Source organism: Schistocerca serialis, chromosome 7 (assembly GCF_023864345.2).
Source record: "Schistocerca serialis cubense isolate TAMUIC-IGC-003099 chromosome 7, iqSchSeri2.2, whole genome shotgun sequence".
Taxonomy (NCBI): Eukaryota; Metazoa; Arthropoda; class Insecta; order Orthoptera; family Acrididae; genus Schistocerca; species Schistocerca serialis.
The window spans coordinates 461,981,634-461,997,983 of NC_064644.1; the positions used below are offsets into that span (position 1 = coordinate 461,981,634).

The 16,350-nt window shown below is 40.9% G+C and overlaps 1 protein-coding gene across 1 annotated transcript in view; it reads left to right on the forward strand.

Moving 5' to 3' along the window:
* The window catches only part of LOC126413147 (lachesin-like), a 669,513-nt gene that overhangs the window by 518,386 nt on the left and 134,777 nt on the right, over window positions 1-16,350 (forward strand). Inside the window, exons 3-4 of the mRNA XM_050083041.1 lie at window positions 1,039-1,113; window positions 15,404-15,558. Of these exons, the coding sequence (XP_049938998.1) occupies window positions 1,039-1,113; window positions 15,404-15,558 (230 nt within the window). The remainder of the gene's footprint in view (window positions 1-1,038; window positions 1,114-15,403; window positions 15,559-16,350) is intronic.

The window sequence follows — 16,350 nt, forward strand, 5'->3', positions numbered from 1 at the left end:
AATTACGTTCACTCACATTTCCTTTTCAAGTAATTACAAGTCTCGTAGAGTAACAAATCAATGTATAGACGCACTTTGCTTATTTTCATTCGGTAGTATCTTACAGAACAACATTCTGAAATAATTCAGCGTTAAGAATGTTTTCCTTCCACAAACAAGTTCCTTGCCGCATTCAGGTGCGATCATGGTTATGTTCCTAAGTACAAAAATAGCCGCGTCTGTAATTCATCTGAAAAGAATAAATTGTCTTCATTAGAACTGACTTCACCACAAAATGGGCTGAATACTGCTGTTGCTAAAGTTGTTTCCACAAATCTCGAAATCGAGCTGAAAATCTATCTTCCTGCCATCCAATGTTGTTCTATAAAAGATTTGTTATTTAACAACTTTTAACTTACATGATTCGATTTACTGCTGTGACTAGGCTAAATGGTTTTGTTGTTATTTGTACTGATTTGTAAACGACAGCAGGTAGCCAATATGAACTGCACTAAACAGAGTGTAAAATAATTTGTTCCAGTTTATATGATATATCCTACTGATGATGAACGAAACATGTAACTAGCAACCTAAGCTTCTTTCAACCTTCTGTTGAAGTGATCAGCTGAAAAACAGTCACCTACATGAATAATTTCTGACTTCCAACCATCCACATGAGATAATGTCGATGGCGCTTCACACTAAGTATGTACGTACACTTACTTCCCTTAATAGCCCTGTTAACATACCGTATTTAAGTGAAATGGACTGCATTCAGCTACGAGGCTGAACATGGTACAATCGTCACAGCAGCTACAGTAAAAATTCCAAAGTCGTTCGGATTATTTCGACTGTCGTTATGGTAACTCACTGTTTCTTACAAATATTTTAATTTCATTATGTATAAGAATTACGCATTCAAGAGTTTTCAGGCTGTATTAAGGATTTGCGTTGTATAAAATGAAGTCTTTTTTTTCACAGGATCCTCGCTCTAATTTACGATCACCAATAATAACTCTAAGGGATCATATTAACGCTGTCATTTCATTTCTGTTACAGAACCAAATCAAAATCAAGGTGATTCTCCGTATTCATCTGACACTGGATGGACATGGAAGCCGGGTACGCACACAGGTGAGAAGTCTTTTCGTTAGCATGACATATAAGTTGTTTTAGACTTTACGTGTTATTGCAATAACTTCTGCAAAGGAATTGCGTTTGCAATAGGCTTTCGCTGTTTCATTGATATGAGTGTTTTGACTACATCTTTTCTTATTATTTCCGTCCTATCATTTCATGAGCATGTATGGTTTTCAGTAGTGAAATATTTTCGCTGTACCTTTTAACTCCGGACTTTAAGATATAATTAGCTACAACAATCATAAATACCTTTTGGCAGCGTTTTTAAATTTGATGATTGATGTGTAATACGTGCAGGAGTATGGGAAAATGTAGTTTATAACCGACAAATGCCGGACAAAATTCTTCGGCAGGTAAACTTGTTTCGATTGAAGACATTTTCGACAGCACACGGCTGCTTCAGAATATTCGGTGAGTCACCATTTGTATAAGACTACTACCGCAATCTTCTGGTATCTGTCAAAGGCGAAGATTTTCCTCAAGTATTTGACTGCAATAACCGTATTGTCGAAAGCCAGTTACTCGCTGCTGCTCTCCACGAATAACAGGTCGATCCTGAACATGGTAGTCGGAATGTGTTGCCCTGTACAGCATTTGCAATGAAGTAGTTTTACCATTTGGACAAGAACTCCTTGACTACGATTAATAACTTTCAAAGCAATCAGTATCAGATCAGAACTTTATACGATACGACCTTTGATCAAATGTTGCAGTCCCTGTTTTCACATGAACCTACGAAATTTCATAACAGTGATTTGGGATACACAGTTCTGTCGTATATAATAGAAAAAAAGCTAACTGAACATTAAGGTAACTGCTCAGTTTTCCTCCCGACAGCTTTCAATAATTGGATTCACTACAAAGTTTCCCAGTAAGGAGTTTGAATATAGAGAAACGAATATAAATTTTAAAAATTAATTTAAACGTAAGACTAGGTTTTTTCTACTGTCATCGGATTTAAGGACTATTCACGACATTAACAATACCATTGTTCACTCTTTTGAGAAAACACCCAGTCTTAAAAGAATAATGAATTTGTGGATTCGCCCTTTGACTGTGCAAGAAAAACTAACCGACGAAGAAGTTGTCTTGTATAAATGAGACGCATTGTAAACACAATATCACACTTCTTGGAGGATGCAAAGAAAAACGTTAAGTAAACAAAAGAGCTTCAGAGCAAAATATTTTGAGAATACAGTGTCAAGGCACACCTCTTAAGCTAAGAAGAACGGCTTTTTGTAGTTGAGAGCAAAAATTATATTGCCAGAAAATCTACATCAATAGCTAAGCAGGTAACTATAGTACATTCCATGAAATACAGTTGTTTATATCGTAATGCAATTGTTTATATCATTAAGGCGCATTACTTTCTGGTATTAATTCATCCAAGAATTTAAGACAACGAATGAAATTTTTAGTGTTACATTACTTCCGATTTCATTAAATTGGTTTTGCTCTTAATTGCGTTTTTGTACTCGACTGGCTGCTTCAAATACTTAATTGAACAACTGTGTGTAACATATGTCATGGTGACACGAAATTGTATGCTACATCTCTTATTCTCGTGATTTTTTTGTTTGCATTCAATTACTCCACACGACACAGCTTCAACAAAGTACCTTGTTCTACTTCCGAGTTACAAATATTGGGACTAGACAAACCAGAAGAACTCTGTGAAAAGTGGATGAATTATTGCGATTAATGGACCACCTGCCATGCTAAATAACGGGGGCACTCATTACCAAATGGCTCTGAGCACTATGGGACTTAACAGCTGTGGTCATCAGTCCCCTAGAACTTAGAACTACTTAAACCTAACTAACCTAAGGACATCACACAACACCCAGCCATCACGAGGCAGAGAAAATCCCTGACCCCGCCGGGAATCGAACCCGGGAACCCGGGACTCATTACCATTTCACGTTTCCACACACATAAAGAACGCAATTTAAAAACTGTGAAATAATACTCTTTGCTCGAGACAGCTAGAGTTATCCAAGAAAGAACGTTGCTGATTGGTTGGTCTCAGACTACAGAGCTACACACAGTCATAAATTATAGTAAAGGGGTAGTTAGCCGCAGAACCGTAATGCAGCAGACACCGAGGAACTACAACAGGAATGAGGTGTCAATCTGTAATATTATGAAAAAATGCTGGCTTTAAAAATATGGTATCCTTTATTCTTATGCTTATGCACTCACGTCAGTGGAATACATTGCAGCACATTTCATTCACCTGAATGTTATCTGAATGTTAGGTCTAATAGAGGTACACCTAACACCTTGCTGTCCTTACAATGCAGTGCATTATGGTCCTTTGGGCACATCACTATGAGATGTGAAGGACGACGTGTGGCATCTGTAGTTTGACTGTCAAAAGAGAATATATAGTGCGACTAATACAAAGAAAATTAATATCAATGTACCTTCGTGTACATATTAACCTCTGACGGGTATAAACGATTAGTTTCAATTCGCTGTAACAGGTAGAACGGCGACGAGAGTTCATTAGTACTGTTTGTATTCAGTGTTGTTCGTCACACCTGGTAGAGCATGTAACGCTCTTGAACAGCGCAGATCTTTTACTATTACTTGGCAGTTGCACATCATGCGAAAGCTACTTTCGTCCTTAAGTTTTGCGCATATATTGCTAACATGATTTATGTGGCGACACGTTTACCGCTTGTACAACTCACTCATACTCACCAAAGGAGTTCTTTCTGCTACTTCGCTGTGGTATTAAGGGTCTTAGCGGTCATCGAGCGGATGCTTAAGCAAATCTGCAAATATGCCATTGGACTGAAGCTTTCGATTTATGCTGACATCTCTGGAACGATCATGTTTTTAGATAGAGTGCATCAGAGTATTTCACAGAATGACAAACGAAGTGAAAAACAGGTCTCCTGTATGTATCACTGTGTCAGCTGTCAGTGAATGGCGTAAATGATGGCTCTGTATTTGTCTTTAAAAATGTGCAGCTGATTTTGGTGCCAGATATATATATCGATATATTGCAGATAGTTAAAGAAATATCTGCTTTCAAGCTCCAGATGAAAGAGCTGCTGAAGAGCATGGACACCGCTTCCCATTATGATACTGTGAACATTTTTCACAGTATGCGTTAATAGATACCTATCGAAAAATCGAAATAGCTTGTAGAACATGTATGACAGTGCCAGCGACCGCAACATCTTGTAAAGGCAGTCACGTTTCACTTGCGTTCACGTAGAACTAAAAACTGAAATGTAGGGTTGAATAAGAGTGAAAACAGGATGTAAAATTGAGCCCTCTTGTCTAAAGACTACGACACAGCTGCTAAACTTAATATCAGTGACATAACCAATGAGTTTGCTTTTCTGAAAACAAATAAATCCGAAAGAAAAAATAATAAATATGCAATTTAGAAAGATAATTCTCAGCTGTCAGATACAGCTCTTTTCATGTATTTGTAATTAGTTATTTACGCACAGTTAATGAATCAATGCTATCCATTGTAGACAGACTTCTCATCTACGTCTACACCTACACAGATACTCCGCAAGCTACCGTACTATGCGTGGCGAAGGGTAAGCTGTATAGCCGCTTGTAATTTCCTTTCCTGTTCCACTCGCAGACAGAGCGAGGGATAAACGACTGTCTGTGTGCCTGCATATGAGTCCTAATTTCTCATACATTATCTTCGTGGTCCTTATGCACAATGTATGTTGACGGCAGTAGAATTTTCACAGTAGTGTTTTTCGAAAAGAACGTGCCTCCCTCCCAGGGTTTCCGTTTGAGTTCCCGAAGCATCTCAGTAGCACTTAGGTGTTGTTCGAATCTACCAATAATAAATATATCAGCCCGTCTCCGAATTGCTTCGACGTCTTCCTTCAATCCGACCTGGTACAGATCCCGAACACTCGAGCAGTAATCAAGAATAGGTCGCACCAGGGTCATATATATAGGTGAAGCACTCTTTCCTAAAATTCTCCCAGTTAACCGAAGTCGACCATTCGCCTACGCTACCACATTTTTCACACGTTTCTTCCACATATAGCTATGCAATGTTATGCCCACATATTTAAACGATTTGACTGCGTCAAGCGGGACACTAGTAATACTGTATCTGAACATTGCAAGTTTGATCCTACTCATCCGCATTAACTCTCATTTTTCCAAATTTAGGACTAGCTGCCATCATCACACCAAATGGAAATTTTGTCTAAATCGTATCTTCCTTCAGTCACTCATTTTCAACATCTTACCGTACACCACGCCATCACCAGCAATTAACCACAGATTGCCGCCTACCCTGTCAGCCAAATGATTTACGTGTATAGAGAACAACACCTGTACTATCATACTTTCCTCGCACACTCCTGACGATACTCTTGCATCTAATGAACACTCGCCGTAGAGGGCAACATACTGGGTTCTGTTATTTAAGAAGTCTTCGAGCCACTCACATATCTTGTCTACCCTCAGTGTTCGTAACTGAGAAAGCCTTCTTCAAGTTTGCCCTGTGATCTGTTGAAATCTCTGGTAGGTATACTGGGTTATTTTAAAGATGACCTTGGTTTACGAAAACCAGGAATTTATAATATACCTCGCCGATATGGCATGTAGTGTACATTTGTCCAAACAACTAGGACAGTGGACATCACATATGAAGAACGTGAGAGGCATAGCCGACTGACAAGGAACCCAGTGAACCGATTGAGGGCGAGATAACAAAAGGAGAATGACGTTTCCGTCATCCGACGCCCCACATAATTGTCGGCCATGCAATCACAATATTGGCTGCTAACGGGAACGGGGTGTGGGACTGGAGGTAACCAATGGTGAGCCAGCATGGGGCGTAGTTGAACTGCTTGTTCGACGAGTAACTCACAACAGTGATACAGTGCTAGTAGTGTTGGTACAAAGCAGACCAGTGGCAACGATAAACAAGCAAACATTGCATAATATCTACAATAACAGTTGCCAAAGTTGACATTTCGTCAGAAAGGAATCCAAGGAATTTCACAGAATGCGAAAGAAATGGCAGATGAAATATTAACGTTTCTGAAAGTGGAATGTTTGGTGTCATAACGCTCGACTGGGGGGACAGTGTACGTGAGGAGTACATTGATAACGATACGTCCTTCACAACTGAAAGCGATACTGAAAGAGGTATCGAGCCCTTTAGTTCATCAACCATGGTGGATAGGAAGCCACAAATCCCGTCATCAATGAAACGTAGTAAAGGCAATCGTTGTCCATGGAGCTAGTCCTAAACATAATTACGTACATGGAAGGTCACCCGCAGCACAGTAAAAAAAATATGAACATATTTCGAATAATTCCGCAGTAATATAGCTATGTAGTGCATCAGAAAAACTACGAATATTCAAGGGAGGACACGGGGCACTTGTTACAAACACTGGTTTTTGCGCGTTTAAAGGATGCTCGATCGACCTATGTACAGTGATTTCAAAGGAAGCAGTCGATCGTTGTATAACTTAAAACAGTGCTACAGAATTCAAAGACGTAAGGTAACGAAATTTCAAACAAAGCTTCACTTGACTATGCACAGCAAACTGTAGGATCCTCCCGAAAATATGTAGATAACGTAAACAAACTGATCCAAACGTTCAAAGGAAATTGTATTCAACTCCGACCAATTTTAAATTGAAGAGGAAATGCATGTGAAAGGAACCTGGAAATTAGAGGTACTAAGAGACTTCTATAAAGATCAACTAACATCAAAACCTCAATGTATTCGTATACAATTATCTCGACTGTTAATCTGGATGGTAAACTGGCTGGAAAGTTATTTATTGTGCTGCCAAAAATTGGAGATGCTCTGCCCCGTGCGATTCTTTCTCGTGTGCGCGATCTTGCAGGAGACGTTTACGTCACAGCAAGCAACATGGGAAAAAGGATGTAAGACAACTACACCCATGGTATGAGCATTGCTTTTGCCAAATAGTTGGTCAAAATAATTTGTTTTTGCTTCATTCCTGGTCCGCGTATAAAAATCATACTCATTTAGAGCAAACTACCCCTCCTGAAAAGTGTGGTCATTGCAATTCATGCCACTTTACACTACTGGGCAAACAGTTTCGCCTTAAAGGATAGCCAGTTTCACGATAAGCATCACGAGATACTGTTTCGCATCAGGTTGCACACCAACACGTTCCATTAATTCTCATTACCCCGTTACAACAGTGTGGTTCTGTATGCATCCTTTAAGAGTGGATACCTAGAAGAATGTCCTGCACTGTTTGTAACTCGATCTTGATGGTGGCAACCTTTGCGATCACTGTGGTACGCCACTTTACATTCGGTGTTCATGGTGCAAGTTAATGGTTTGTTTTGAACATTTCTTGAATGTCGACGATGCCCATTTTGTGAAATGTCATACATATATCCCATAATGAAATGAAATGAGCGTGTGGCGTTGATGGCCGGAGGCACCATCTGGGGAAGTTCGGCCGCCAAGCGCAAGTCTTATTGCAGTAGACGCCACATTAGGCTACTTGCGTCCCGGTGCTGAGGATGATAAGGACAATACAACGCCCAATCCACCAGTAGAGAAAATCTCCAACCCGGCCGGGAATCGAACCCGGGTCCGCCACATGGGAGGCAAGCACGTTACCACCCAGCTAAAGCAGGCGAAATATATCCCGTAGCACCTCCCGGACACTCAAATTCTGTCGCCCTCGTGATACATATGGTGGAGTCATTAGGATCTAATGTTTTTCCTGTGATATTAATAAAACACTTTCCAATGAGACTGACTAAAGACTGAACTTGTGATCTCACACTCAAGGGATTCGTTCTGAGAGAGACAACGAAATTTACTGTTGCCGAGCACTGTCTAAAGCCTAAGCGTGCAGTGATGTATGAAGAATAGATGGTTTTGGCGCAGACTCCCGTATACTGGGAGAGAGAGGCAATAGAGATATGGGTGGTAGAAAATCTCACTAATCGTGACAGTGGGTGGCGACTCAGCGAAGTCTCGGATCCTGCACTAGAGTTGCAGAAGTACAGCGGCTGCAGCAGTGGAACTCAACAAAAAGAGGAATTGAGAATGCGGACAGCGGGAACGAATCCTAGACAGAGCACCAGGTGCACCGGACGGAAAACGGGACATCAGCTCGCTACCAGGCGCAGCGGACGCAAGCGGCACGTCTCGGAACGATTCTAGACGCAGACGAAGCGCCTAGAACCGATCGTGGAGAGGAAATGTAGTAGGTATAAGTATTGGACCCATTCCACTGGACTAGCAATTCGGGTTTTACCTGATGAAGACAACGAATCACGCTGTCGAAATAATTTGTGTGGGTGGCAGAACACCCGACACCTCGAGATGCCAAGGCATATTCCTTATTACACACATCCTAAAATCAGTAGGCAGTAAGTGCCATAGACAATGCGCTGATTTGGTTTTACTTTTAATTTTATTAGAAAGTCTACACAAGTTGTAATTTATTTACTAGATTAAGGGGGTACCACTATAGTTCTTTTAACTAATATTTTTCAATAATTTATTATAAAATTTTTAATTTTTAATAAAACCTACCTACAGGACCGTCATGTTTTCTAAATCTGTGTAGAAAAAAAAATGCAGGAAGCTATTTTACTGGAGGTGGGGTGTACAGTTTTGTCAGTCCTGCTCAGGGGCATAGGATGACAAAGAAGCAAACACACGCGAAAGAGCATTAGCAGACGATTCACCAGTGTTCACTACCGTTCGCTTCTACCTGTGAAGACGTCTTCACATCGCAGGTAACACTAGAGAACGAGCATAGCACGTCAACCCATCAAGCTCTGCGTTATCAATTTTTTGTTTTAATAATACCCAACAGGTTTAACTCGATTATGTCACAAGTTATGTCCACAATACAAAAACTTTGGTACTCGAAACTCGGATAGGATTATTTCAATTGGCGCGTGCATTGTCCTTGGCGAGGCGAGCAAAGTGAACTAGGAAGTGAAGACATTCCACACTTCTCAGACGACGCCTTTCACTGGCTGCTCATTACAACTGAAGATGAAATTCAAAAGCAGAACACTAGCTGCTGACGATCAACGTAACAAGAAGAAAGTTCGGCATTTACACAATGATTATTAACAACTGGAAATATTTACTGACTGTATGCCATTTAAATAGCTACTTTAGCGGTAGCATGGGCGAAATACATCAAAGATTTTATTAACGTACATATGAAGAAAATAATGCCAATAAAGCGTGATTAATGAGATGTGAAATACACATGTTAGCTATCACACAGACTACATGATAAAATAAACTATGTTGTTTGTTACAGTGTAAATGGCTTCATCACGGGTAAAATTATTTTTATTTATAAAGTTATCACCTTTATAATTACAGTGATAAATCAACATGTAATTATTGCTACCATAAATGTATGCAACGAGAATGATTAGGTCTTTCGCAAATTATTTATTTTAGTCAGAATGAGAGACACTAATTTGTACTCGTTTGTTTTCAAGGAAATTTATTGCTACTCTTTTTTAACAAAAAGAGGTACGAACCTTGTGCTTATTAATTCGTCCCACGTGATGGAATCAATGAAATTTTATCGTCTTTCTCGCGTACCCACTTGGATCTTCGAGTGATCGACATTTCTCTACCAACCATATCTATTTTTCTTCGGCGTTTTCGCTGTGGATCTTTGGACCCCTGGACCCCACAACCACCTATGAGATTTGCAGTCTTCCATCATCAATATTATAGTCTTTTCACATGAGTCCACTACTCACACGCCTCAACAGCAACCAAGTAGCTTTCGTACGCAATACGACAGCTGTCTGTGCTGCTAACAGCGAAACGGAGAGGACACGGACTTCCTTTGATGGTTCGTTAAAACACGGAGCACCATCGGAACATGAGGGACCACCAGTGCTTTCGAACCGAACATGACCGGATGCCGTTTGCTAGCGCTCGCCAACCGTTTCCTCTAGGAGAGAATTCTTGTTGGCCCATGCTCGTTAGCTTGTCCCGTTCCGGTCTAAGCCATACTACATAAACACTCAAGTATATTCACGACCAACCGAAAAACGCTCCCATCGGAGCACAAAAACTGCAAATATGTTCCTGTTTATTTAAAAGTCTCTGACTGAAATGTGGGGTACCAGTTGCCTTATTTTACCTTCTTCAGCACATTTAAAAGTTTTCCTAAATATTTTGGAACACGAACATATAGCCCTTTTTCTTAACATGAAGCTCATCTCAAACTCCCACAAGCTCCCCTAACTGTAACTCACACACACCCACTGGTTTATCACCGTAAGTTCTTCATACCCACATGCTCTCAATATTACCCTTTCTCACTCACTCCTCAGTCGACCCAACTTATTATATATTTGCGTCTCTTTCTCAGTGTCTGCTGCGTCATGGACACAGTCTGCTTCGTTCTCTCCTAATGCTAAAGTCTCCCCTCTCTGTCACAGTCTCCCTCTTGCTCTCTCTAACTGCTGCTATCTCAAAGCTTCCTTTCTACTGCTGCCGTCTATCTCACGGTTACTGTCTCTCTCTTCCTTAGTGTCAGTGCCATATATTCTCTTTTATTATCACTGGCTGTTACCCACTTTCTCTTTCCTTTATTCCTCCTCCCTCCTCCTTCCCCTCCCCCCCCCCCCTCCCCGTTGGCACTGACTCCTTCACTGTTTTCCTGTTTTCCTAGCACTGTTATGCCACTGGCTACTGTCAACTGTGTTGTAGAGCCACTGTGACCCTTTCCTTCTCCGACAATGCCGCTGTTTTCTTCGCTCTCCCCATAAAATAACCACTCTCTGCTATCTTCCAGTATACAAGGTGTCCCACTTATCTTGACCACCTTAATTAACTGTTTGTCTAGATGCAAACTACAAAATGTTTCAAGCAAATGTTCTTTAGACGTCAGGGGGACATCAATCTGCGTGATGGTCTTCGTTGTAGGTTTTTTAGAAAGATATGAACAGCGATATGATTTTTTTAAATGGCACCCTGTATTCTTTATTCGGTAGTTCATTTCCTCTCCTAAAGACGTACTCAAAAATGTACCACAATGTACCATTCACTGAAACACAACATTATTAATTACATAACACAACAGTGACTTTGAGCCCGGGATCGAAAACACGTCCATTTCCTAGAGTTGTCAGAAAACAAATGAAAACCGTGTAAAACCATAACAAAAAATTGACTGACTCTCCTGTACCATTGTCAAGGAGCAGAACATTCATAGGTGCTCAAAGTGATGACCCTGGACACAGATACACTGGTGCACTCGTTGAATGAAAGAATTATTTACTGCTTCCAGTGTTGCCTGCTGAAGATAATTACAAGTAAGCACGATACGTCCCTACATGTCCTTCGGAGTTGTAGCATTTTCGCCTACCTTCAACAACAACAACAGCAACAACACTAAAAGAATCGTTATGTCGATGCAGTTTGTAGAAAGGATAACCTTTTCTGTATGCCTACTCTACACAACAGTATTTAAAAGGACTAAATTGCTGTACTAAATGTACCTGTACATAAGAAAACAGTATTGCAATTACTGTTCTACTAACTTACATTCTCCATAGAAGAGTAGCATTTCTACCTTTTCTTCGTTGGTGTACATTCAACTGACAATGGTTGACGGTGTTATGTATGAGGCGGAACTATGGGCCTCACGGAAAAAGGGGTGACCCGGCTGAGTCACTCAATTTGACTCTTACAAGGGGAGGCCGCCAATTGTGAAATTCAGATTCGATTCATACTGAGCATAAAAAAAGCTCATGGCCGGAGGTGTAATGTGGCAAAGCACCAAGATGCACTTCTCAGCCGTTGTCGAGAAAATCGACGGTTAAAAGAAACCGTTGCGGTGAAAAAGTCTCTACGATTAATAATTTTCTACAGCGTCGTGGCGCAGCTGTAAGCGCTCGGGTTCGTAATCCGAAGGTCGCCGGATCGAATCTCGCGCCATGCAACCTTTTTTTTAATATTTGTTTTTTGTAATTCAAATGTATATATATATATATATATATATATATATATATATATATAATGCCCGGCAATCAGTTGCAAAATTATGCATATAATAAGTTGTTGAAAGTCGTTTGTCGTGGAAAAACTGGCGACTTCAAACATCATTATGTTTTCCGCAAACAAAGTTGTATTTCACAAATGTTATTAATTGTCTTCTTAATGTTTACCACGTATAGTTAACGGAAGACGTAGAAACGATATTACGAAACGAATACGTATAGTGTAAGTCAAACGTTCGAATTAGAATAGAATTTTTAATCGAGCGAAACCGTGACATCAACTCCAGAGACGATTGTATAAAAATCCAATCCGTCGTCCACCACCAATTGTCTTCTCCAATTTTTGCCGATATTATACGATACGCGTGGTATGCATCAAACCTGACGAACGATAGAACAATTTTTCAGAATGTCAATCAGGTGTGGTTCCCAACAGATAACTTAAAAAACAATTGTTGTTGTAAAAACGCATCGTTTATCAGATGTGCTCGATGTCGTACTGTTTTCTGCTTTCCGTGTTTCCATGATAACTATCACTCTGGTTGGTGCGATACTCCAGCTACTTCTTGTCACTAATTGTTAATTATGTGCGAGTGTATACCGAACTTATCAATAAATTGTATCCACTTGAATATTATTTGTGATATTGTGTTTTATTTCAAGTATTGTTTTTCCACGACAAACGACTTTCAACAACTTATTATATGCATAATTGTTGCAACTGATTGCTGGGAAATAAATAAATAAATAAATATATATATATATATATATATATATATATATATATATATATATATATATATATATATATGGGTGTGTGTGTGTATACATTTAAATTACAAAAAACAAACACTAAAAAAAAGTTGCATGACGTGAGATTCGATCTGGCGACCGTCGGATTACGAACCCGAGCGCTTACCGCTGCGCCACGACGCTGTACACAATTATAAATCGTAGAGAGTATTTCACCGGAACGGTTTCTTTTAACTGTCGCTTTCCTCGACAACGGCTGAGAAGTGCATCTTGGTGCTTTGCCACATTACACTTTTGGCCATGAGTTTTTATTATGCGCAGTATGAATCGAATCTGAATTTCACAACTGGCGGCCTCCCCTTGTTAGTCTCATCACGAGGTGTGGCCATTAATTGCACTCGTTTATCACGTAAACTGACGTGAGGGGATTAGAAAGTTAGTAGACAGGAATACAATTAAATACTTAGCTTTAATTCAGCATCAGTGATGAACGTCTATCTTTACTTTGTACAGTAATATTTACAAGTGCAGTTATAGTCTGAACTGCGAATACTTCTTTACGATTCTGATTGCTTCACACACATGTAGATCAATTGCCAATGCGTAAACTGTGTGTGGCGCCTGGCTAGGTCGTAGCTACTGACTTAGCTGAAGGCTGTGCTAACTAGCGTCTCTGCGAATGAGATATCTCAAGCTATAACAAGTGAACCATTTCTATTTAAGTCGGCTGTGGAACTTGCCAGTGCGCTAGCTTGTCTCGTAAGACCAGCCGAGTGGCAGCGCGCGGTCTGCTAGCGCCGACAGTGGCGTCTCGCGGGTCCGATGTGTACTGACGGACCGCGGCCGATTTGAAGCCTACAACCTAGCAAGTGTGGTGCCTTGCGGTGACACCACAGACGGAATGACGGGTGTGCATACTACTTATGCATACCCTTGTCCTCTGTCAACGTCAGCACGTGGATGTGTTCCATTACCCCGAGTACCTGCACTAGGCGCTGGGAGCGTCAACGTCAATGTTGTGTTATGTAATTAATAACGTTGTGTTTTAGTGAATGGTACATTGTGATACGTTTTTGAATAGATCTTTAGGAGAGGAAATGAATTACCGAGTAAAAAATACTGGGTGTCATTTAAAAAAGTCATGCCGCTATTCACATCTTTGTAAAAAAACAAAGCTACAACGAAGGCAATCATGCTGATCGATGTCCCCCTGACGGCTAAAGTACATTTGCTTGAAAAATTTTGTAATTTGCATCCTTACAAACAGTTATTTAGGGTGGTCAAGATAAATGGGACACCCTGGATATTACTTTTCCCTCTCTTTATCACTGACACTGTTCTCTCTCAGCATGAAAAAGCTCGGATATATTAGTAAACCAAAATTTATGCGAAAATTTTAAAGATGCTGAGAAAGATAGAATGAGGCAGCTGGAACCCCTCTTTTCAGGGAGAGTCACGAACATACTCGCATTTTTTTAAATAATTCAATTCTCTGACCGGATTTTTGCAAGTCCATTAGTACCACAACGTGGGGTTTCCTGATGACAACAGAGACACTTTACACCATAATTCTCAGTGCTACGTAAATTTATAAACTACGGTTTCGCCTCACACCGCATTTTACGTACGTATTTTATGTGTGCACTTAGAGTATATTTGAACCTCTGTATCTCAGAAACGGATTAAGACACCAAGAATATTTTCAACGTTATTAGAGATCGGGATCTTAGGAATACATCGTAAAAATTACAACCATTTGCTGTGTACAGCTGCCTCAGACTCCGGGGCTGAGATTTGATACAAAAAAAAAGTTTTGAGAATGTTTCTCGATAATGGATAAAGGTTTTTTAAACGGTAAGATGAATCTTCTAAATAAATTCTCGCAGATTATACTGTTAATATATGAGCAATTGTTGCGATGTTTTACTATTTCACTTCGTATCGGATTTTACATGTAGAAGTAAGTTAACATTTGAACCTCCTTATTTTGGAAACGGAGAAAGACAGTAAGAAAATTTTCAAGAATGCTCGAGATCGGTATGTTAGGAGGATAACGTAAACATTTCTGCCATTTGTGTGCATAGTCATCTTGGAATCATCAGCTGGGTTTTGGTCCGGTGGTGACGGCGAAAATATAGTAAAAAACCATTTTTGTGGAGTTTTACGAGGAACCGCCCTTGAACTAATAGTGCCTCCACAAGTCCCATCAACCCCACTGTAGAGCCGATTCAATGCAAAAAGAGGCAACCGGTTTCCTCCTCTTGCCAAAGCAGGAGAAAGTGCACAATATTCAAATTTCACCCTGTACTGTAGGGTAATGATACTAAGATACAAATAGTCCCTAGTTCAAGGGCATTCAAAACACTTGACCCCTGTCTTTTGTCACCAACAGAACCCAAGGTATTAACACCGGGAACCCCCACTTTCATACATGACGTTTTGAAACATAGCAGGTACGCATGCTGTCGCATGCATACCAATAAGTGACTTCAGCACATGGTCTTCCTTACTCTTTACTACTGCGCAGGCGCGGCGGAGTCCCGCATCCTGGGCCCCACGGAGCAGGTGGTACGCGAGGGCAGCACCGTAACCTTCACGTGCGAGGCGGCCGCCCTCTCCACGTCTTCTCCGGGCGCCGCGCCGCTCCACTGGCTGCACGACGGCCGTCTCATCAGTCTCCAGGTGAGGCCTCACTGTACACACTTGCTGTCACCACAACCACCAACACCATCATCAGCCATTTCACTTGAGGAATACGGATCTACACTACTGGCCATTAAAATTGCTACACCACGAAGATGACGTGCTACAGACGAGAAATTTAACCGACAGGAAAAAGATGCTGTAATATGCAAATGATTAGCTCTTCAGAGCATTCACACAAGGTTGGCGCCGGTGACGACACCTACAACGTGCTGACATGAGGAAAGATTCCAACCGATCTCTCATACACAAATAGCAGTTGACCGGCAATGCCTGGTGAAACGTTATTGTAATGCCTCGTGTAAGGAGGAGAAATGCCTACCATCACGTTTCCGACTTTGATAAAGGTCGGATTGTAGCCTATGGCGATTGCGGTTTATCGTATCGCGACATTGCTGCTCGCGCTGGTCGAGATCCAATGACTGTTAGCAGAATATGGAATCGGTGGGTTCAGGAGGGTAATACGGAACACAGTGCTGGATCCCAACGGCCTCGTATCACTAGCAGTCGAGATGACAGGCATCTTATCCGCATGGCTCTAACGGATTGTGCAGCCACATCTGGATCCATGAGTAAACAGATGGGAACGTTTGCAAGACAACAACCATCTCCACGAACAGTTCGACGACGTTTGCAGCAGCATGGACTATCAGCACGGAGACCATGGCTGCGGTTACCATTGACGCTGCATCACAGACCGGAACGCCTGCGATGGTGCACTCAACGACGAACCTGGGTGCACGAATGGCAAAACGTCATTTTTTCGGATGA